We start from the raw sequence: 21,973 nt of genomic DNA, 5'->3' as shown, positions 1-21,973 counted from the left end.
TTAACTCCTCACCCTCTGCCTCCTGTTCCCCCTGCCTGGATACCCTTCTCCGGGCTGGCCGTCTCCTCTGCATTCTTTGGGTCTTTGGTTAGTCAGCACTTCCTAAGGAAGCCTTTCCCACTCACCCCCCATGCCACAGTCTTGGTCAGGCTGCACCCCTCCTGCCCCCAGCACCCCGTGCCTCCCCCATCCCAGCTCTGATCACCCCAGGCGGGTTGTCACTTTCAGGGTGGTGTGCCCGTCTCCCCCGCTGCACCCTGAAGCCTCCTCTCCTGGCAGCCCTGCCTCAGTTTCCCCCTCAGGCCCCTCCCATCAGTCCCAAGAGGTTGTTTTTTCACCAGCCAAACATAGCTGAGTGAGGAGAGAGAGAGAGCCATGAAAATGTAAGGGGAGAGGGTATTCCAGGCAGAGAGCACAGCCTGGGCAAAGGCTCAGAGGAGGGAACAAGCTTGGTGTGTTAGAGGAACAAAGGCCCCCATGGCCTCCACCCCACTTCCTGCACTCTCCATGCCTCACTGCTGACCACAGAGCCTGATGTTCAAGGCCTCCCAGCTGGACACAGCACCCCTCCACACTGCTGCCAGCCCATGCCCCTACCATTCCCTTCGTCTGCCTAGTCTCTGTGTCCTCTAGCGCCCATGTCACCTCTTCCAGGAAGCTTCCTGTGATCTGCTGTCCTCTCTCAGGGACGTTACATTAGAGCCATGCTTGCTAAGCAGAACCTGCTGCATACACTGTGACTGTTCACACCACCATCCATTAAAAGTCCTGATAAGTCCTGCAGTGGAGAAGCCTGTTCATGTATAGAGCTTCAGCACTGCAGGGCTTCTCAGGGCCTTGACACATTGATCACTACCCAGACTGTGAGAACCATGGGGGCAGGGACAGGGTTTTGGACACTCCTACATTCCATGGATATTAATCAGGTGCCGGCAGGAGGCAAGGGGTGAATAAATGAGGCAAGAGCTGAGTGACTTACTAACAGAAGAAGGAGAAACATAGATGCGGGCCTGCTGTGACATCTGTTGATGTTTTCGTTTATCAGGTCCTCTGAGTCCCCTGCTTCCTTGCTGTTCCTTGCACTCACGCAGCACAGTCTCACCTCAGGGCCTTTGCACTGGCTGTTCCCTCTGCCTGAATCACTGTTCCCCCAAGACCTCCCCGCGGCTCCCTCCCCCACCTCCTTCAAGTCTTTGCTTCTGAGCGAAGCCTTCCCAAGACCGCTTTTAAAAAATGGCAACCCCTTGGGAATTCCCTGGCGGTCCAGTGGTTAGGACTCCACGCTTTCACTGCGGAGGGCCTGGGTTCAATCCCTGGTCAGGGAACTAAGATCCCACAAGCTGCACGGTGTGGCCAAAAAAAATGGTTATCTCCCCCTGTGCTCCCAGGCTGACCCCGGCCCTGTATCCTCCCCACCCCAACAGTGCTGGGCCGCCCCACCCTGTCGGTGCAGCAGACCCCCGAGGGCAGCCTGCTGGCACGCTGGGAGCCCCCAGCCGGCACCGCCGAGGACCAGGTGCTGGGCTATCGCCTGCAGTTCGGCCGCAAGGACTCGTCGCCCCTGGCCACACTGGAGTTCCCGCCCACCGAGGACCACTACACTGCGTCGGGCGTGCACAAGGGCGCCACGTACGTGTTCCGGCTGGCGGCCCGGAGCCGAGGCGGCCTGGGCGAGGAGGTGGCCGAGGTCCTGAGCATCCCCGAGGACACGCCCCACGGCCACCCACAGATCCTCGAGGCGGCCGGCAACGCCTCCGCCGGCACAGTCCTGCTCCGCTGGCTGCCACCAGTGCCCGCCGAGCGCAACGGGGCCATTGTCAAGTATACGGTGGCCGTGCGGGAGGCCGGCGCCCTGGGCCCCGCCCGAGAGACCGAGCTGCCCGCGGCGGCCGAGCCGGGCGCCGAGAACGTGCTCACGCTGCAGGGCCTCAAGCCCGACACGGCCTATGACCTCCAAGTGCGGGCCCACACGCGCCGCGGCCCCGGCCCTTACAGCCCCCCCGTCCGCTACCGGACGTTCCTGCGGGACCAAGGTAGGCGCGCGGTGATCCCCGCACCAGAGCCGGACCGGGCCTCGCGCCCACCCCCACCCCAGCCCCCTCCCTCTCCCCCGCCCAGGTAAGTGGTCACTTTTCTGCTTCCTCGTGGATGCTCAAGGCCAGTCCAGACCCCGAGGCTCCGGCGTTGGCAAAGGTGGGACACACCTAGGTGGCACCGCCGCCCCCCTTCACCGCCCCCAGCCCACCCCGTCCCCCCCAACCCCCCTCCACCTCCGCCTTTTCTCTCCAGCTGCGCCGTCTCCCGTGGCAGGGACTTGGAACAGGCAGGGCCGGGCCAGGGCCAGGCAGTAAGGCCACGGGCACAGCGGACAACAGGGAGCGCCTGGGTTGCCCCCCATACAACCCCGTCCCCCCCGCTCCCCCCGCCCCCCAGCACTCACGGGACCTCTCCTTTGCTCTTTCCCGCCTGCTGCTGCGTGGCACAGTCTCGCCCAAGAACTTCAAGGTGAAGATGATCATGAAGACGGCGGTCCTGCTCAGCTGGGAGTTCCCCGACAACTACCACTCACCCACGCCCTACAAGGTGCAGCCTCCCGATGAGTCAGGGGGTGGAGCTCGGCCGGGGTTGAGGCCTGGTCTGGAGTTGAGGCTGGGTCCAGGGTTGGGGGTCAGCTGGACTCGCTGCCGGGTAGGCTCGAGGCTCAGTCTGGGGTTAGGGCTTAGTTTGGTGTCAAGACTTATTAGTCTGGGATCAAGGCTCAGTCAGAATTGGGGCCTAGCCTGGGATCAGTCCCAAGGGTTGAAGTTCAGTCTGGGTTTGGGGCTCAGTAGGGGATTAGTGCTCAGTCAAAGCTGGGGCTTAGCCTGGGATCGGGGCTCAGCTAGGATTCAGGCTCAGTGTCTCAGTCTAGGCTCGAGCCTCAGTCTGGAATTAGGGCTGTTTAAGGACTGGGACTTAGAGCCAGGACTTGGCAGCGATTGAAGCTCAGCCTGGGTTTGGGGCTCAGTCTGGGGTTGGGGCTGAGTTTGGGGTCAACACTTAGTCTGGGATCAAGGCTCTGTTAGAATTGGGGCTCAGCTGGGATTGAGGCTCAGTCTGGGGTCACAGTTGGCAGGGTCAGGGCTAAGTCTGGGGTCCAGGCTCGGTCAGGACCAGGGGCTCAACCCAGAGCCCTGCTGAGCTGGCCCGTCCCACAGATCCAGTACAATGGGCTCACGCTGGACGTGGACGGCCGCACCACCAAGAAGCTCATCACGCACCTCAAGCCCAACACCTTTTACAACTTCGTGCTGACCAACCGCGGCAGCAGCCTGGGTGGCCTCCAGCAGACGGTCACTGCCTGGACTGCCTTCAACCTGCTCAGCTCTAAGCCCAGCGTGACCCCCAAGCCTGACTCCGATGGCTACATCGTGGTGTATCTGCCCGACGGCCAGAGCCCTGTGCCTGTCCAGTAAGCTCAACTCGCCCCCCTCAGGGATCTTGCACCCCTTCACCAGCCAGCTCTGTGACTGGGGCCAGCCACTTGATCTCTCTGTGCCTCAGTTTCCTCACCTGTCTGTAAAACAGAGATTGCATCAGCCCAACCCCGTGTGGTTCCCCTGAAGGTCCAGTGCTTCTCGTAGATGTTGTCGCTAAATATGGCCTCGTGTCTGCTCCTTGAGCATTCCCTGACGCCCCCATATGCCTGACCTTCTACTGGTTCTAGGTTCCTAGACTGGTGGGGAGACAGAGCTGGACACAGACACTCTCAGTCCTATGGTGTGGCAGTGAGAGGCACCAGGGCTGAGTCCCCAGTAAGGAGAGGAGGACTCTGGGAAACAGGGAAAAATCGAGAATTACAAGACTGTGGGCATGGAAGCTGGGGTTTTGAAGGATGTATAGGAGTTTGAGAAATATACAGTTGACCCTTGAACAGCACAGGTTTGAATTACATGGGTCCATTTGTATGCATATTTCTTTCAAGAAGTACAGACCACAGTATTACACAATCCACGGCTGGTTGAATCCACAGATAGATAGAGGACCATGGATACAGAGGACCAACTGTACTTATATGGATTTTTGACTGTGCAGGGGGTTGGCCCCCTTAACCCCCATGTTGTTGAAGGGTCAACTGTAATTGCACAGGGTAGGCTTTCTAGGCAAAAGGTACAGTATCATCAGAAGCCTGGAGGTTTGAATCAGGAACTATAGTCCCATGTGACTGGGGCCATATGCCCATTGTATGAGCAGAAGGGAAGATTCAGAGAGGGGCGGCTCCCCAGCTCAGCCCTAGATAGCATCCCTTGGTCATGCTAGTAGGCAACCCCCCATGATTCCATCTCCTGATAGGAACTACTTCATTGTGATGGTGCCACTGCGTAAATCTCGTGGTGGCCAGTTCCTGACCCCGCTGGGCAGCCCAGAGGAAATGGACCTGGAGGAGGTAAGAGCCTGGGGCCCAACCAGTGGGGCCCAGACATGTCCCAGCTTTCGTGAGCCCAGTTGCTCCCAGCCAGGTTCTGAGCAGCCCACATCTCTGTTCCCACAGCTGATCCAGGATATCGCACGGCTGCAGAGGCGCAGCCTGCGGCACTCGCGCCAGCTGGAGGTGCCCCGGCCCTACATCGCGGCTCGCTTCTCAGTGCTGCCACCCACCTTCCATCCCGGCGACCAGAAGCAGTACGGTGGCTTTGACAACAGGGGCTTGGAGCCTGGCCACCGATATGTTCTCTTTGTGCTTGCTGTGCTGCAGAAGAGCGAACCTGTAAGTCCCAAATGGTGTCTGCCCATATCGAGCCACACCCCCTGAGTGAGGCAGGCCAGTCCCTAGGGCCCTGACCTCAGAACCAGACACAGATCCTCCTAACTGTGGTCAGAGTTGGGCAGAGGGAACAGTTTGAGGTTGAGAGTATCCCATAGGGAAGGTTTGTTAGAGGAAAGGACTTTGGAACTAAGGCTCTGATGGATATGTAGGAGTTCGGTAAAGAAAGGGCATCCCACAGTTTGCATGTGCAAAGGTCTGGGGTGCAAGAGGAGCAAAAGGGATTTCAGAGTGGCTGAAACAGAGTGAGGAAGGGAGAGAGTGACGATTGGCAAGGGCCAGGCCATGCAGGCCACCAGGGTCAGGGTTCTTGGGAGCTGTAGGGGAGTTTAGAGTAGGGGATGGACATGGATTTGTGTTTGAGAAAGACCCATGTGGCCACCGTGAGGAGGACGGGCACTGATGGAGGTCCCCCCACCCCATTCCTGCAGACATTTGCGGCAAGCCCCTTCTCAGACCCCTTCCAGCTGGATAACCCAGACCCGCAGCCCATTGTGGACGGCGAGGAGGGGCTCATCTGGGTGATCGGGCCCGTGCTGGCTGTGGTTTTCATCATCTGCATCGTTATTGCCATCTTGCTCTATAAGAAGTGAGCCCCCTGCCCCGCCCCCCACTTGACAGGAGGGAAGGCTTCCTAAAAAAGGAGGGGGGTCTGGAAAGATCCAGCAGGGAACGGTCATCTCAGAGGATCATCGCAGAAGCCCTGTATGGTCCAGACAGGGAAACCAGGGCTCAAAGAAATTAAGCCACCTGATCAAAGTCACACAGCCTGGGAAATGGCAGGGCTAGTGTTCCAACCCAGCAAGTGATTTGACTCCTCTTAAGTCTCGCACTCCACTCGGCAAGATTTGGGGTGGGGGCTGCCTCTGTCCAGTTTAACGAGGTCACGTGGGACACGTCCCAGCTTAGAAAGAGAGGGCTGAGATGTTATTCCTTGTGGCGGGGGACCCACGCAGGAAGGATTAGCCCCATTTTCTGGAGGAGACCGAGACTCAGGGAAAGAAAGCCACCCACAGTCACAGAACAGGCCCTTGATGGCCAGCACACCCTCACCTGTCTTCTTTCCCCCCCAACTCGTCACCTATGTCTGTTTTCGGGAGCAGTAAGCCTGACAGGTAAGAACTGGTCCTGCCCTTCGGAGGCCAAGGAAGGGGAACTGGGGTGGCATCGTGCCTGTTGGGTGAGCGGGTGCCTGGCTGCTCCAGCCATTGCACACGTGTCTGTGCGTGGTCGTGGGAACCCCAGTTGCGCGCAGCTGGGTCACATGTTCGCGTGTCTGCTTGCTCCTACAAAGTAAACGCAAGGACTCAGAGCCCCGCACCAAATGCCTACTGAACAATGCCGACCTCGCCCCCCACCACCCCAAGGACCCCGTGGAAATGAGACGCATTAACTTCCAGACGCCAGGTATGTGCTGATCCCAGGTGCCAGGGACGACAGCGACGGGGGAAGGGGAGAGGTAGCATAGGAAGAGAGGAAGCTGCCACCTCGGTGGATCCCGAGGACTGCCCCCACTGAACTGTGCTTGGTACGATTCAGTTCCTAATTCCCAAATTCCTCCGTGGCTCTGGGCTTGGAACTGTCATGGGTTGATTCTGCTTACAACCAACGGAGGCTTTCGAAGAGTTGCATTTAACTGGTGGTTGCTGTCTTCTCTGGGAGCTTAAAGGACATCTTCAGACAAAGACAAAAGCAAAACTTTGCTGAATCCTTATTTCTTCTGGCAGAAAGAGCTCTGCTTCTGTTCACACCTCTAGTCTTAAGGCCACTCGGTGGTGGGTGTTAGGGTTTTTCCCAATCCCCAGGGATGTGCCCCTAGCAAGGTGTAAGAATTCCGCCTCCACCACACTCTGTCTCTCTCCCCTCCATGGCCGCAGATGCTCATGTTCTCCCTGCCTCTTTATAGTTCCCTGTAGGTTAATAGGATTCAGCCGAGTCGCCTGCCATGCTTGGTGGGAGAACTGAATCAGGACCTTGCCCTTGATCATCTTCATGTGCAGTGATCCTCTCATTCCCTCACCTCCTCCCTCTTAACGGGCTCATGCCAGCTGCTTCTCACCAAATAAGGAATTTTTAATTTAACTGATGGCTGCTGTTCTCCTTATGAGCTCACAGCATGGTAACGTCTGTCTCTCTGCTTGCGCCCAGCTCTTCACTTCTTGTCTCTGAACTCGTTCATATTAACTCTTTCCAACCAAATGGAGATTTAAAAACATTTATATTGAACTGATGGCTGCAGTCCTCCTGAAGGGCTCATGCATATAGCCTTGCATGCTATTCCTAATATATTTATTTGTCTCTCTTTTCTGATGCTGGACTGTCTCATGTTAGTTCCATGTTTATCCAAACAAGGATTTTGATCATTTATTTTAACTGATGGCTGCAGTACTCCACAAGAGATCATGAAAGGTCTCATGGCACCCCTAATGTACTCCCTTCTCTTTTCTGTCTCTGGACCAGCTTATATCAATTCTGTTTCCATCCAAATGAGGATTTTAAATGTGTATGTTTAAGTGATTGGTGCTGTCCTCCTTAAAGGTCCTGGCATGGGCCCGTATGTCCTTCCCCTGCCCCCAAGTTTCTCCCTCACCATCCTGCCTCTCCTCCAAAATCCCCTCTGCTGACCCCAACAGGGGATCCAAGGCCAGGTTGGTCTGGGGGGACATGTTGATTGATAGAAGAACCTAAAACTTTGGGATCTTTCCGAAGTCACAGCTGAAAATCAGGACTGGCCGATGTCCAGCCGGAGGGATGCACAGCAGCTGCTGTTGGTTCTCTGGTTGGGGCCCAGGCGGCCGTGTGTCTCTCACTTGTTGCTCTGCCCTTTGCGTCTGTCCGCCGGCTGCTGTGCATGCACCCAGCGAGGGGCGGGGGGAGGTGGCCTCCCCGCGTGTTTTCATTTATTTATTGTTTGCTGTTTCTGCAGATTCAGGCCTCAGCAGCCCCCTCAGGGAGCCGGGGTTTCACTTTGAAAGTTAGTTCCTGTGTCTCTCTGTTCTTAGCTTCCTTTCGCGCCTGTTTGTTTTCATCCTTGGTTTCTCCATCCCGCCTCCTCTCTCTCTGCCCACCTGTCCTGCGCTGGCTTCTCGGCAGGGGGAGGGGGGTGGTCTGCCGGGCCCTGAGGTCGCGGGTTGTGACTGTGTGTGTGTGTGTGTGTGTGTGTGTGTGTGTGTGTGAGTGTGTGAGTGTGAGAGAGGGGGGGAGAGAGCGAGCGAGCGAGCGCAGGAGTCTAGGCGAGACATGTATGTACATGTAAGTATCGCCCATGTGATAGGGGACCCACCAGTCAAATGGACACCAGCCTCAGACCCCTTAGATGTGGGCTCTGGGGCAGCACCCGGGGTCGCGGGGAACACGCAGGGGCTCAGAACGACAGCTCTTCACCAACTGGCTCAGCACGTCTTTATCGGTTTAACACCAGTGCTTCGGTGCTGGCACATAGCTGTCAGCCTCCTTGTAGCTGCAGAGCGAATGTGTGAGCGCATGCGTGGCCACCAGGCCCCAGGAGAGGAGAGGACAGGGGTCTGGCAGGCTCAGATATGGGGAGGAAAGAGCCAGGCCCACCCCACGCCCTCCAGCCACCCTCCCCGGGGGCTCCAAAGATAAGGGACGTCACCATCCCATGTACCAGATGAGAAAATGAGCCTTCAGAGGTCAGGGGTTCGTGGCAGCTGCCCCACCATCCAACACACACATACCCCGTGTCTCCCCTCCCCGGTCACTCAGCTCCACCTGGCAGAGGACTTTTTGGTCCCTCTGATCCCCAAGGGGCTGAAAGGGTATCGGCCTCCCGCCCCTGCCCCAGGGATGGTATTTCCGAAAGCCCGGCCAGCTGCATCCGCTTCTTCATCTCTGTGTCACTTGCCTGCTTCTTGCCACGAGGCACCAGGAGCTTGAAGTTCTGGGCGGGTTGACCCTCCCCCAACCCCTGCATCCCCAGCTGGTTGCAGGGGACACTGGGAGCTGGGGCTCAGCCCAGAGCCGCCACCTCATGCTCCTCCCTTCAGCCCCGCAGGCCTGGGGTCCCTGCCCCCGCGGGGGCTGCCCTGAACCTTCCCCTCCCCGCCACTCCCTCTAACTGCAGCTCGTCCATCGCAGACTCACACTGTAGAGCACCCCTCCCCGCCCTCCCCGCCGGCCCCCGGGCTGGCCCCCGAGTGACCGGCCCCGCTGTTGGGTCTTCTCTTCCTGCAGGCATGCTCAGCCACCCACCCATCCCCATCGCGGACATGGCGGAGCACACAGAACGCCTCAAGGCCAACGATAGCCTCAAGCTCTCCCAGGAGTACGAGGTGAGCTGGCCCCCACCTCCCACTCTCCCGGGCCCACAGACACCCACCCTGACACCCCCTGCCTCCCCTTCCCCGCAGTCCATCGATCCGGGCCAGCAGTTCACGTGGGAGCACTCCAACCTGGAAGTGAACAAGCCCAAAAACCGCTATGCCAACGTCATCGCCTATGACCACTCTCGTGTCATCCTCCAGCCCATTGAAGGTAGCACGCGGGGCCCCAGGCTCCATCATGCCCAGCCTCGTTCCACAGAGAGCGCATAGACCCCATGCCTCCTCTTGGCCACGGGGCCAGGCCAGAGTAGACTAGCTAGGAGACAGGTGGGGAGACTGAGGCCTGGTCCAACGCTAGCCAGAAGCCACTGGGAAGTTTTAGATATGTATTTAACTGATGGCCACTGTCCATTACATATTTCCATCTATTCCTCTACGTCAGTGACGCTCATCAGGGCAGTTCCACCACTCGGGACATTTGGCAATGTCTGGGGATGTTTTTGTTGTCACAGCTTAGAGGAAGGGGGTGTTAGTGGTATCTAGGGTATAGAGGCCAGGGATGCTGCTCAATAACTTGCAATGCACAGGACAGCCCCCAGCATAGAATGATGTGGCCCCAAATGGCTATAGTGTTGAGGTGGAGAAACCATGAAGTACATGCCGCACGATTTCCTTGGGGACAGATTGGGGCAGTCCAGGAGGGCTTCCAGTAAGTGGGAAGTGGTGGACCAGGTGGAACCAGCCTAGAAGGACAGAGTGGCCCCACTGATCTCTGGCTTCTCACCCCGGCCGTAGGCATCGTGGGCAGTGATTATATCAACGCCAACTACGTGGATGGCTATCGGCGGCAGAATGCATACATTGCCACGCAGGGGCCGCTGCCCGAGACCTTCGGTGACTTCTGGCGTATGGTGTGGGAGCAGCGCTCCGCTACCATCGTTATGATGACACGGCTAGAGGAGAAATCACGGGTGAGGCCTGGACCCTGTGGCCCCCAAGCCCTCAGTTGGCTCCGGCCCACACTCACCTCTGTTCTCTTACCTGGTACAGATCAAATGTGATCAGTACTGGCCCAACAGGGGCACGGAGACCTATGGCTTCATCCAGGTCACCCTGCTGGACACCATCGAGCTGGCCACGTTCTGCGTGCGGACGTTCTCCCTGCACAAGGTGGGGCCCAGGCCGGGACTGGGGGCTCTGGGGAGGGGGTGATGGGGGTGGAGGAGGAAGACGAGCTTCTGCCCTGGGAGCTCCCCATGGGACAGAGAGGAAACCATGTTGACCCAGGCTGACCACATTCTCGGGTGGCCCACTTCATGGATGGGGACATTGAGACTCAGAGGGGAACAGCTCTAGTCTCCAGCCACAGCAGGAGGACAAACCAGCAGAATCCTCCTTAGCAGGGAACCTGCTGTCCCCTTGCCATCAGTCATCCTGCCCCACACACCAGGTCTTCCTTGCTCTCTGGCCTCACCCAGCCTGGGTTTATGGCAGGTTCCTGGCAGGGTCTTGGCCATGCACTCAAGGGGCTTCCAGTCTTGGATGGAAGACACAGTGGGCAGTCGAGACTGGGGCAGGGGGAGTCTTTAGATACGTATTTAACTGATGGCTGCTGTGCATAACATGGTTCCGTGTGTTCTTGTACATCAGTGGTTTTCAGTTGGGACATTTTGCCATTCAGGGGCCATTTGGCAATGTCTGGGGGCACTTTTAAAAAAATTTTTTATTGAAGTGTAGCTCATTTACAATGTATTAATTTCTGCTGTACAGCAAAGTGATTCAGTTATACATAAATATACATTCTTTTTCATATTCTTTTCCATTATGGTTTATCACAGGACATTGAATATAGTTCCCTGTGCTATACAGTAGGACCTTGTTGTTTATTCATTCTGTATATAATAACTTACATCTGCTGACCCCAACCTCCCACTCCTTCCCTCCCCCAACCCCCTCCCCCTTGGCAACCACAAGTCTGTTCTGTATGTCCGTGAGTGTGTTTCTGTTTTGTAGATAGGTTCATTTGTGTCATTAGAGTCTGCGTATAAGTGCTATTATACGGTATTTGTCATTTTCTTTCTGACTTCACTTAGTATGGTAACCTCTAATTGCCATCCATGTTGCTACAAGTGGCCTTATTTTGTTCTTTTTTATGGCTGAGTCGTATTCCATTGTATATATGTGCCACATCTTCTGTATCCATTCCTCTGTCAGTGGACATTTAGGTTGTTTCCATGTCTTGGCTATTGTGAATAGTGGTGCTATGAACATAGAAGTGCTTGTATCGTTTTGGATTGGGGTTTTGTCTGGATATATGCCCAGGAGTGGGATTGCAGGATCATATGGCAGCTCTGTTTTTAGTTTTCTGAGGAACCTCCATATTGTTTTCCACAGTAGCTGCACGAATTTACATTCCCACCAGCAGTGTAGGAGGGTTCCCTTTTCTCCACACCCTCTCTAGCATTTGGTATTTGTGGAGTTTTTTAATGATGGTCATTCCGACCTGTGTGAGGTGGTACCTCATTGTAGTTTTGATTTGCATTTCTCTAATAATTAGCGATGTTGAGCATCTTTTCATGTGCCTATTGGCCACTTGTATTTCTTTGGAGAAATGTCTATTTAGGTCTTCTGCCCATTTTTCCATTGGGTTGTTTGTTTTTCTTGTCGTTGAGTTGTATGAGCTGTCTGTGTATTTTGGAAATTAAGCCCTTGTCAGTCACATTGTTTGCAGATATTTTTTGTACGTTGTCTTTTTGTTTATGGTTTCCTTTGCTGTGCAAAGGTTTGTAAGTTTAATTGGGGTTCCATTTGTTTATTTTTGTTTTTATTTCTAGTGCCTTGGGAGACAGGGGACACTTTTTAGAGTCATGCTGGGGAGTGGAGGTGCTCCTGGCCCCACAGTGTTCCCCTGGCCACCAGCCAGGGCCTCTCAACATTAAGCATACATCTGGCCCAGGTGCCAGAAGATGGTCAACGGACACGAGGGAGTACGGATTTTCAGTTGATTCACACCTGAAGCACACACTGTGTGTCAGACCCTTACCTGGGCATCAGGACACCCAAAGTGTCCTGTTCTCATGGGACTTACAGTCTAGTGAACAAGACACAGACAGTAAATATGTAAAATGACAGGAAATCTTACACATAAAACAGGGACGAATAGAATGGGTAGTGGAGGACCTAGAGTTGGTGAGGAAGGGAGGAGATCTGGGGTAACAGCATTCCAGGCAGAGGGCACAGCCTGTGCAAAGGCCCTGGGGCCGGACTGTGCCTGGGGTGTTTTAGGAACAGCCAGGAGTCCTGTGTGGCTGGAGCAGAGTGAGCGAGGGGGAGAGAGGGAGGAGGGGAGGGCAGGGAGGGGACGGGGCAGGTCGTGCAGGACTCTGTGGGCTGCAGGGGAGACTTGGGCTTTTACCACCAGGGAGGGCTGTGGGCAGAGGAAGCAGAGGAGGGGTGGGACCTGACTTGGGTGCTCACCAGTGCCCTCTGTCTGCTGAGGGGGGAATAGACTGCGGTGGGGATGCCGGGGGACCAGGGTGACTGCTTTGGTCTGGATGGATGATGATGGGGCTGGACCAGGGTGGTCACCATGGAGGGGGCAAGTGAGAAGTGGGTGGGCTTGGGGTAGACTTTGAAGGCAGAGCTGACGGTGCTGACTGATGTCTTGGATGTGGGAAGGCAGGGGAGGGGAGTCAAGGGCGACTCCTAAATTCCAGCCTGAGTGCATGGAAGGATGGCACCGCCATCAGCTGAGATGGGGGGAAAGGGTTTGGGGAGAAAGTGGAGGGCACAGTGCTGGCCACGTTGAGCATGAGATGCCAGTGAAACTCGCGGGCAGAGACACCCCCAAGCCCCGGGGCAGCCGGGCACCTGAGTCAGGCATTCATAGTAGTGGTGGTCTGGAGGCGTGAACGTGGCCCCCAGCATGTGGGTGGTGGGCTGCGGTGACTGGCGGTGTCCCTTTGGCCCCCAGAACGGCTCCAGCGAGAAACGGGAAGTCCGGCAGTTCCAGTTCACGGCGTGGCCGGACCACGGGGTTCCCGAGTACCCGACGCCATTCCTGGCTTTCCTGCGGAGAGTCAAGACCTGCAACCCGCCGGACGCGGGCCCCATCGTGGTCCACTGCAGGTACCCCTGTCCCAGTCCCCGGCTCCCCGCTGCGCCCCACCGCACCTACCCCACCCCCTTGCCCGGGGGGCCCCTGATGACCCTGCCTGTCTCCGCAGCGCTGGTGTGGGCCGCACGGGCTGCTTCATTGTCATCGACGCCATGCTTGAGCGGATCAAGCCAGAGAAGACGGTGGACGTGTACGGCCACGTGACGCTCATGCGGTCCCAGCGCAACTACATGGTGCAGACTGAGGACCAGTACAGCTTCATCCACGAGGCCCTGCTGGAGGCCGTGGGCTGCGGCAACACGGAGGTGCCTGCCCGCAGCCTCTACGCCTACATCCAGAAGCTGACCCAGGTGGAGCCCGGCGAGCACATCACCGGCATGGAACTCGAGTTCAAGGTGGCCTGGGGGGTAGAGGTTGCTGTGGGCCGGCTGGGGGAGGGGGCTGAGCGGGAGACCAGAGTTAAGGGGACCAGAGGGTGGGGGCATTGGTGTTCCCCTGCCTGCCAGGCCCCTGTTAGCGCCCTGGCTGAAAACACACAGCCCATCCCATCCTTGGGGAAAGCAGGTTCCCAGCCGGAGGCTGTCCTGATGGTGGTCCCCTGTCCCCTCATCCCCACAGCGGCTGGCCAACTCCAAAGCCCACACATCCCGCTTCATCAGTGCCAATCTGCCTTGTAACAAGTTCAAGAACCGCCTGGTCAACATCATGCCCTACGAGAGCACACGGGTCTGTCTGCAGCCCATCCGGGGCGTGGAGGGCTCCGACTACATTAACGCCAGCTTCATTGATGGCTACAGGTACCTGCCCCTGGCCACTGCAGGGGCCCTGGCCTTTGCTGGGAGATGCTAAGGCTCCAGGAAGGTCCCAGCCCTGCCCTCGGGGGGCCTCCAGTCTTACATGGGAGAGAGCTAGACAGACCTTGCGCGTCTCAGTCACAGCTGAGGTGGAGGGAATCTTTAGACATCTATTTAAGTGATGGCTGCTGTCCGTAACATGGTTCTATCTGTCCTTCTCTATCAGAGGTTCTCAATCTGGGCAATTCTGCCACCCAGGGGAAATCTGACAGCATCTAGGGACGTTTGGATGGTCATAACGGGAGTGAGGGAGGAGGATTACTGCTGGCATCTAGTGGGCAGAAGCCAGGGATGCTGCCCAGCACCCCAGGGTACACAGAGCACGGCCCCGTCGCAGAGAATCATCCAGTCCCGAATGGCAGTAGTGCCGAGGTTGAGAAACCCTGGCCAAGGGGGGCTGTTCCAAGGAGGGGGTACTGCCTATGCACAGCCCTAGGGACTCAGCTTGGCCTGTGCAAACAACGGAAATTAGTTTAATGGTGCTTGAGTGCGGGCAGAGGAGGAAGGCGGGACGGACGGGTCAGCAGACGGTCCTGCAGCCTCCTGGAGAAGCGGGAATCTATTCTCAGGCTGATGGTTTATCCGTGTGGAAAATGGGATTATTTGGAGGGTTGAACCAGACAGGGAGGGAGATGATGCCTGGGCCGGGGGTTTCCCCGTGGCCCTGGGCTCACACACCGCGCCCCGCAGGCAGCAGAAGGCCTACATCGCCACACAGGGGCCGCTGGCGGAAACCACAGAGGACTTCTGGCGCATGCTCTGGGAGAACAACTCAACCATCGTGGTGATGCTGACCAAGCTGCGGGAGATGGGCCGGGTGAGCCGGGGGCCACGGGGTGAGTGGCAGGGGCCGGGCCAGTGGCGGGGGGCAGGGCTGACCACGGCGGCCACCTCCCCAACAGGAGAAGTGTCACCAGTACTGGCCAGCCGAGCGCTCCGCCCGCTACCAGTACTTCGTGGTAGATCCGATGGCGGAATACAACATGCCTCAGTACATCCTGCGGGAGTTCAAGGTCACAGACGCCAGGGTGAGTTTGGGGTCGGAGAGCTGGGAAGGACCAGAACCCCAGGCGGGACCCTACAGGCTGCTCACCGTTCCGCTAGTGGTCTGGAGAGGGCTTCCCTAGTTGGGGGTAGAAGCAAAGGCCCAGGGGAAGGAGAAGCCCCCAGGGCTGGTTGGAAGAGGAGTGAGTTGGCCAGTTGGACAGTCACTCCCACCACCAAGTGGGGGGAAGAGAGGGCCTTGACCCCACGGCCTCCCCGTTGGAGCATGCATCACACCACTCACTAGGGAACACGGCCCAAGGCCATCGTGTTAAAGGGAGTGAGTGGGGCGTTTCCCCGGAAGCAACAACCCATGGAGGGTAGTAGCGTTAGAGGGCTGAAAGCGGGCTGGGGGAGAGGTAATGGATTGATGGTGCCGGATGGTGGTCGACGGAGCCGTAAAGGGAAAAAAGCGGAGAATCCATGGGTGGCATGATGGGGCGTGAGAATGTCAGTCAGGATGTTGCCAGTGGATGGCAAAGCCTGATGGACAAAGAGCATCATTAGTCATCATGCATTGGTAGTGCAAGATGGCGCCGTTGGATTGGTGGAATGGGGGGATTGGAGAATCAGTGGAAGATGCTGCTGTTGGGTGGTAGTGGAGGAGGGTGGTAAACAACGATGGTGTTGGACAGGAGGAAGGTGGGACTGGAGATTGGAACATATAGATAACAGGATGGAGAATGCCAACAGAACATGGTACTGCGGGTTAGTGAAGGATGATGTGTTATCAGCAACGGGTGGAGGAAGATGAGATTGGAGAGGGCAGATGTCTGGCCAGTGGCGGATGGAGACGATCAGTGGGAAATGACTGGAGAGAGTAAAGAATGACAAGCATTCAGCGATCAGTGGTAGTAGACAGTGCTGTTGATGGTATAAGGTAGAGGAAGGTGGGGTTGGAGGAAGGAAGCGTTAGGTGGTGGAGGATGGAGACCATCAGGGTAAGATGGCATCACTGGGTGGCACCATTTTGATGTAGAGACCGTGACTGGGAAGAGGTAGATGATGAGTAAAGGAGGGCGGTGAACGTCAGTGGAAGATGGTCCTTAGAGGGGGAAGAGTGCTGAATTACCAGGGACGGGTCATGGAAGATGGTACCATTGGGTCGTGATGAATGGAAGGTGGCAGAGAGCCATGATGTTGGATGGCCCTGCTGGGTCGTGGGAAGATGGGATGGGCGAGAAGGATGGTTGAGTGGTGGGGATGGAGTACGTCAGTGGGAGGTGGCATCATGGGCTGCTCGAGGACTGTGAGTTACCCACAGTGGATGGTGAAAGTTAGGAGGTAACGGTGTTGGGTAGCGCGGGTGGAAGGTGAGCTTCCAGTGGTGGCTGGTGGAAGATGGCGCCCTGGGGTGGTGACGGATAGTAGATGATGGCGCTGGTGGGTGGTCGAAGACAATGGGCAGTCAGTGGTGGGGGATGGAAGATGGCACCACTGGAAGGTGAGGGTACGGGGCAGTGCTCTTGTACTCTGAGATGGTGCAGAGTGGAGGATGCCAGGGAGCTGGAGAATGGGACCAAGAAGGGCAGATGTTGGGTGCACTCTGGGACGGCACAGGATGGAAGATGGCGGACAGCAGTGGTGGATGGGATTGGAGCTGTGCAGAGAGGAGAAGTTGGGGGGTGGGGGGTGAACGATGGCCATATGAGGTGGTGTCACTGGGTGGTGAAGTTAGAGGATGGTGAGGAGGATGAGCATGGCATCCTTGGGTGGTGAAGACGACATTGGAGCATCTCAGTGAAAGATGGTGCCATTAGACAGTGTAGGACAAGGCGGAAAATGGGGTGGAGGATGGGACTTTGGCAAGGGTGGGAAAACAACCACGACCGCCACTGACCTTGATAACAAGACTGGGCTCTCTGTCTCTCTCTCTCTGTTCCAGGATGGACAGTCCCGGACTGTCCGGCAGTTCCAGTTCACGGACTGGCCGGAACAGGGCGTGCCCAAGTCGGGGGAGGGCTTCATAGACTTCATCGGCCAAGTGCACAAGACCAAGGAACAGTTTGGCCAGGATGGCCCCATCTCTGTCCACTGCAGGTGAGCTGTTCCCCGAGCCCTGGCCCATGGCCCGGCTAGGGAAACCGAGGCCTCATGAGGACGGCCTCAGGCAGTCCCTTTTGGGCTCTTTCCATCCCTGGGAGGCATCAGAGCAGGAGAGATGGGAAACGGGCAGTTAGGTCAGGCTCCCCCAAGCACCCACCCCTGAACTCCCACACTGTCCCCAACAGTGCCGGCGTGGGCAGGACGGGTGTCTTCATCACGCTCAGCATCGTGCTGGAGCGGATGCGGTACGAAGGCGTGGTGGACATCTTCCAGACCGTGAAGATGCTGCGGACCCAGAGGCCAGCCATGGTGCAGATGGAGGTGAGGGCGGGACGGGAGGCGGCGGCCGGGCCCCATGCCGGTGCTGGCCCAGGCCTCTGTTTTCTCCCCTGTGAGATGAGCACAGCCACCCTCCACTCTCTGGGTGCTTGTGGGTGGAAGGTCCTCAGCCCCTCCTGCTTTGGGCTGACCCAAGAGTAAGCTGAAGGCCAGAGCTGAGAAGCATCCCTTGGAGTGGGCAGGGATGCGTCCATCCCGGCCCCAGAGTCACAGCAAGGTCAGGCTCAGCCAGGACCCCGGCACGGGTCGCAAATCCTGAAGTGAGGCCCAGAGCGGGGAGGGACTTCCTGCCATCGAGTTCACATGGGACATTTTAACAATGTCCTCCAGGGACTTCCGTGGCGGTCCAGTGGTTAAGACTGCGCTCCCAATGCAGGGAATATGGGTTGGATCCCTGGTTGGGGAACTAAGATCCCACATGCTGTGCGGCACTGCCAAAAAAAAAAAAAAGAAAATTAAAAGCAAAAGAAAAACCAACGTCCTCCAAACTCTCCCGTCTCTGGGGAGACAGATGAGGAGTGGCAGCCTGCCAGCCCCCAGGGGAGTGTCGCAGGGCATGGCCAAGCAGCCGCGGCCTAAGAGAGGAGGAGGCAGATGAGGAGGGGAGAGCCCAGCGAAGGCGCAGGCTGCTCTGGGGGTCCCGGGGAGCCCTGGGAGGCTTCAGAGCAGGAGAGGCGCTGACAGAGGCCCACCCCTCCCCTCCCCCACGCAGGACGAGTACCAGTTCTGCTACCAGGCGGCTCTGGAGTACCTCGGGAGCTTTGACCACTATGCAACCTAGAGCCTTGTCGGCCCGGCCCGACTCCACCGGCCCCGACGCCTCCCGTGCCGGGCGGGCCCCGAGGCCTGGACCCCGGCGGCCGGGGCAGGAGGCGGCGGCCGCGTTTCTGCAGGGTCCCAAACCCCCGCGTGGCCCCAGCCACCCCCCTGGACCGGCCGCCGCCTTCGCTACTCGGCACATTCCTCATTTCCTTCCAGAACAAGATTCCAAAACGAGAGATTCCGGGGTGGGGGGAGGGGGGAGGCGGCGAGCAAACGGGGGGGGGGGTTCTTCCCCAGAACCGGAGGAGGGCGGGGGCTGTGAACTTGGCCCTCGTCCTTCCCCGGGGAGCCTTCCTGCCCCACAGCCGGGAGGGCGCCGGGGATGGGGACCCGATGCAGCTCTCTTTCGAACGCAGTGTAACTATCCAGTGACATTTCCTGTTTTTTTAAATAGTGTATTTTTTTTCCTTTTTTTTTTTTTTTAAAGAAGAAACAAACGGGGGAAAAAAAGAAGACAGTCAACGAATTTAAAACGAAAAACTTGGCTTATTCCTATTCTGTTCACAGACAGTCTATTTTTTCACTGTAGCAGCCGTTCTTGTGTGCCAGCTGTGTTGGCAGGCGTGCGTGGGCTTAGGCTTGCCCCTGTGGCTTGCTTTTTTTTTTTTTTTTTCCCTACCATCTAAAGGTGTGCCTCACTCAAGAATAGGACCTTTTGCTCCTGATTTTTCTTTTTTCTTTCTTTTTTTTTTTTTTTTTTTTTTGCTTCTTTTATAATGAAATTCTCAGACATATCCAGGAGGGTGAGGGTGGGGAGCAGGGGGACTCAGGCCCACCAGCGTGAGGTCTCGAGCCCACGGGCTGGGCGCTGCCACAGAGGAGATGGCAGCGACCGCCTCCCCGCAGCCTCAGCCCCCATCCCCCGGTCTCCCACCCTGAGGAGAAGGACTGAACAAAACAGGAGGTTCTCACTTCTTCGGGGAGAGAGAGGCCATGTGCTGCCCCAGATCAGGGACCCTTTCTGCCCCCTGGGACCATGGGGCAAGTTTTGGGGCAGAAGGATGGGATTCCCCACCCCTACCCCCACCCCTGAGCAAGTAAGTTTTTCTCTTTGTACAAGAGCAGATCTGCCGTTGCTTTCAACACTGTTTATTCAAACGGAAGCAGCTGGGTGGTTTTCCCACCTCTGTGTATGTAGATAAATCGACTTTGTATTAAAGGAAGATCGTCTGACCCCGGCCAGTGGTGGAGTCTTTGTCAAGCCCCCACCTCGTCTACCCCATCTCCCTGGGGCAGCCGGGGGCCTGGAGAGCTTGAACGCAAACCCAAAGCCCTGGCCCTGCAGGGGCTGCCGCATTGATAATAGTTACTCTTGTTGATAACTGTGACCACCACTGAGCATCTACCGTGGGCCAGCCCTCTGAGGTGGGAGTCAACCCAATTTATAGATGAGGAAACAGAGAGGGCAGGCGCCAATGCAAAGTCACACGGTGGTTTGAAGTGGACCTGGGATTCATACCCCAGCCAGTCTCATCCACAGCCCACAGAACAGTGAGTGATAAAGCTGAGTTCATGGAAGGAAGAATTGGGTTGGGAGCACTATTCTTCCCCACGCTGTAGGGCACCCAGTGAGTGGACCCTACTCTGAGCCAGAGTCAGACCCTGGAGGATGGAGGGTGAGCCATTCTGGGTCTACACCCATGCTTGGGTCCCTTCCCCATCTGGCTTAAGACCCTGAGATGGATGAAAGATTCCCCCTGTTCTCACAGAGATGCTCCAGGGATGAGAAGAGGGTCTTAGGGAAGGGGCCCAGCCTAGGAAAGAGTGGGGTCATCCCTTTTAGAAGCAATCAGATCCGGTAGTCAGTAAGTAAATAAATCAAAAAAGTGATCACCACCAGTAATAAGCTTAGTCAAATAGATTTACCAAACCCTATATCCCCACCCCTAAAATTCTCAAACACATATGGAACATTTATAAAAATCATCATTAATAAAAACCAGCAGTGGAGATGTTCATAAATTTCAAGAAACAAATATTAGATAAGATAACCTGATCTTGGCCCCAGGATTAGACTCTGTAATAGTTAGATTCCCCTGAAAAGGCCTACAATGAGAAATTTAAAAAACATGTTTCTAAATGAGGCATGAGTTAAGGAATCAACATAGAAATTACAAATTTTTGAAACTGAACAATTCAGATAGTACATTATGTAATGAAACCTGTGGGATGCAGCCAAAGGGATACCCAGAGGAAAACATAGCCTTGAACATGTTGATAAGAAAACAAATTCTGAGAACAAGTCAACTTTTAAAATATATGAACCAAACTTTCAGTTCAAATAACTCATTGGGCATGATTGAGGTTCTTCTGCATTAACAGAATTAAAAACCTTTCTTTAAAAACAGCATAATAGATAAGTCTCAGGCAAGTACAGTCAAGAAAAGAGAGCATCCAAATCCAGGAAAAGGGGGGAAAACATTAACCACAGATTGAGGCTTTTTTTAAATTGTGAGATGAGTATCAGGGGAGACAAGCAGGAAAGACAGTAGAGAGGGAGGGATAGTGGGAGTGATAGCAGAGCTGACATGGGGAAAAAGTCCCTCACTCCCCCCTTGTGGGATGGTGGGAACAGCAGGCAGTAAAGAGAGGAAGGTGAAGAAATAGCATGTAAAGGACTACATCTAGTAGCCTCTGAGTTCTGAATTCAAGAAGTCGTGGAGGGGTCCTCCTCTTAGTAATAGACTGGGGGACCAAAGGAATAGAAAAGTCAGAGTCTAACCCAAGCCTGGTCCTACCTAAATTATCCAAGACTTTATCAACAGGCTTCTCTGCCCATAGGATTAATACTCAGTCCTCAAAGCCCAGTACTAAAAGCTCCTCGAAGAAGGCATCTCTTATTTCCCTTCTCTGTTTCACTCAAGCTCACTGAGGCTAAGGTGTCTGAATAGGATCTGCCTTGCCCTCCTTGAGTGTGTGACCCTTAGCTCTGAGGTTCCTCCCTTGAGATGCTCATGGCTATAGTTGGGGTAGGTGGTGGCAGACGGATTTATCTGACGAATTCCTGGAACAAGAAGGCCCTGAGGAATTGCCTCAACCCACTAACAGGAACACCAAGACTCTTAAGCATCTCCAGTTGCCTTGACCCTCCACAGGATTCCATAACATCCATCCCCCATTTATTGAGCACTTACTATATGCTTAGCTCGTACAATCTCAATCCTTCTAACACTGCACCAATGGACAGGTGGGAAAACTGAGGCTCAAAGGAGCCAGGTTTCTTACCCAGGATCACCCAGATGGTAAGTAGTGGAATCTGGACGTGGGCCCAGATCTGGCCAGTTCCCACAGTGATAGAAAGTTCAAGACATCTAGGAGCTCCTCCAGACCACAGTCAGCATCAGCACCAAGCTGAGAGGGACAGGGTCCTAAAACAGAGCCCCACCTCCCATCAGCAAGGACCTATGAGGGGCCAAAGCATTCTAGTGCTCTGGAAAGTGCAAATACCCTAAATACACACTTTGTCCATAACTAATAACATCACTTTGAAATGTTTAAAATACCCATGAGGAGAAATGAACAGAACTACAGTGATGCTGGATGCTGAAGCTAACTCAGAAATGGAAAGACCAAACTGACAAAATAATAAGGATCTTGAGGAGACGAATAATTCAATAGCAAACGTGAGCAAATAGATATGTACAGGACTGTGTGCCCAACAAAT

The 21,973-nt window shown here is 55.8% G+C and overlaps 1 protein-coding gene across 7 annotated transcripts in view; it reads left to right on the top strand.

Moving 5' to 3' along the window:
- Positions 1 to 19,482, top strand: part of PTPRS (protein tyrosine phosphatase receptor type S) — a 103,031-nt gene extending 83,549 nt beyond the window's left edge. For 2 of the 7 annotated variants that reach the window (XM_082621816.1, XM_082621817.1), the window contains exons 14-34: positions 1,425 to 2,033; positions 2,486 to 2,583; positions 3,198 to 3,451; positions 4,333 to 4,426; positions 4,532 to 4,747; positions 5,236 to 5,393; positions 5,908 to 5,919; positions 6,099 to 6,211; positions 7,731 to 7,778; positions 8,999 to 9,096; positions 9,175 to 9,298; positions 9,883 to 10,058; positions 10,138 to 10,257; positions 13,061 to 13,215; positions 13,314 to 13,599; positions 13,823 to 14,001; positions 14,749 to 14,875; positions 14,961 to 15,086; positions 16,988 to 17,142; positions 17,334 to 17,469; positions 18,200 to 19,482. In XM_082621816.1, coding sequence (XP_082477942.1) covers positions 1,425 to 2,033; positions 2,486 to 2,583; positions 3,198 to 3,451; positions 4,333 to 4,426; positions 4,532 to 4,747; positions 5,236 to 5,393; positions 5,908 to 5,919; positions 6,099 to 6,211; positions 7,731 to 7,778; positions 8,999 to 9,096; positions 9,175 to 9,298; positions 9,883 to 10,058; positions 10,138 to 10,257; positions 13,061 to 13,215; positions 13,314 to 13,599; positions 13,823 to 14,001; positions 14,749 to 14,875; positions 14,961 to 15,086; positions 16,988 to 17,142; positions 17,334 to 17,469; positions 18,200 to 18,268 — 3,353 coding nt within the window. In that variant the 3' untranslated portion in view covers positions 18,269 to 19,482. The remainder of the gene's footprint in view (positions 1 to 1,424; positions 2,034 to 2,485; positions 2,584 to 3,197; positions 3,452 to 4,332; positions 4,427 to 4,531; positions 4,748 to 5,235; positions 5,394 to 5,907; positions 5,920 to 6,098; positions 6,212 to 7,730; positions 7,779 to 8,998; positions 9,097 to 9,174; positions 9,299 to 9,882; positions 10,059 to 10,137; positions 10,258 to 13,060; positions 13,216 to 13,313; positions 13,600 to 13,822; positions 14,002 to 14,748; positions 14,876 to 14,960; positions 15,087 to 16,987; positions 17,143 to 17,333; positions 17,470 to 18,199) is intronic. The other 5 variants (XM_082621818.1, XM_082621819.1, XM_082621821.1 and 2 more) reach the window with 5 other exon arrangements.
- The last annotated feature ends 2,491 nt before the right edge of the window (positions 19,483 to 21,973 follow it).

The sequence above is a fragment of the Mesoplodon mirus genome (assembly GCF_964341445.2).
Source record: "Mesoplodon mirus genome assembly, chromosome: 5".
Lineage (NCBI taxonomy): Eukaryota > Metazoa > Chordata > Mammalia > Artiodactyla > Ziphiidae > Mesoplodon > Mesoplodon mirus.
This window is presented reverse-complemented; position numbering and strand designations above follow the sequence as displayed.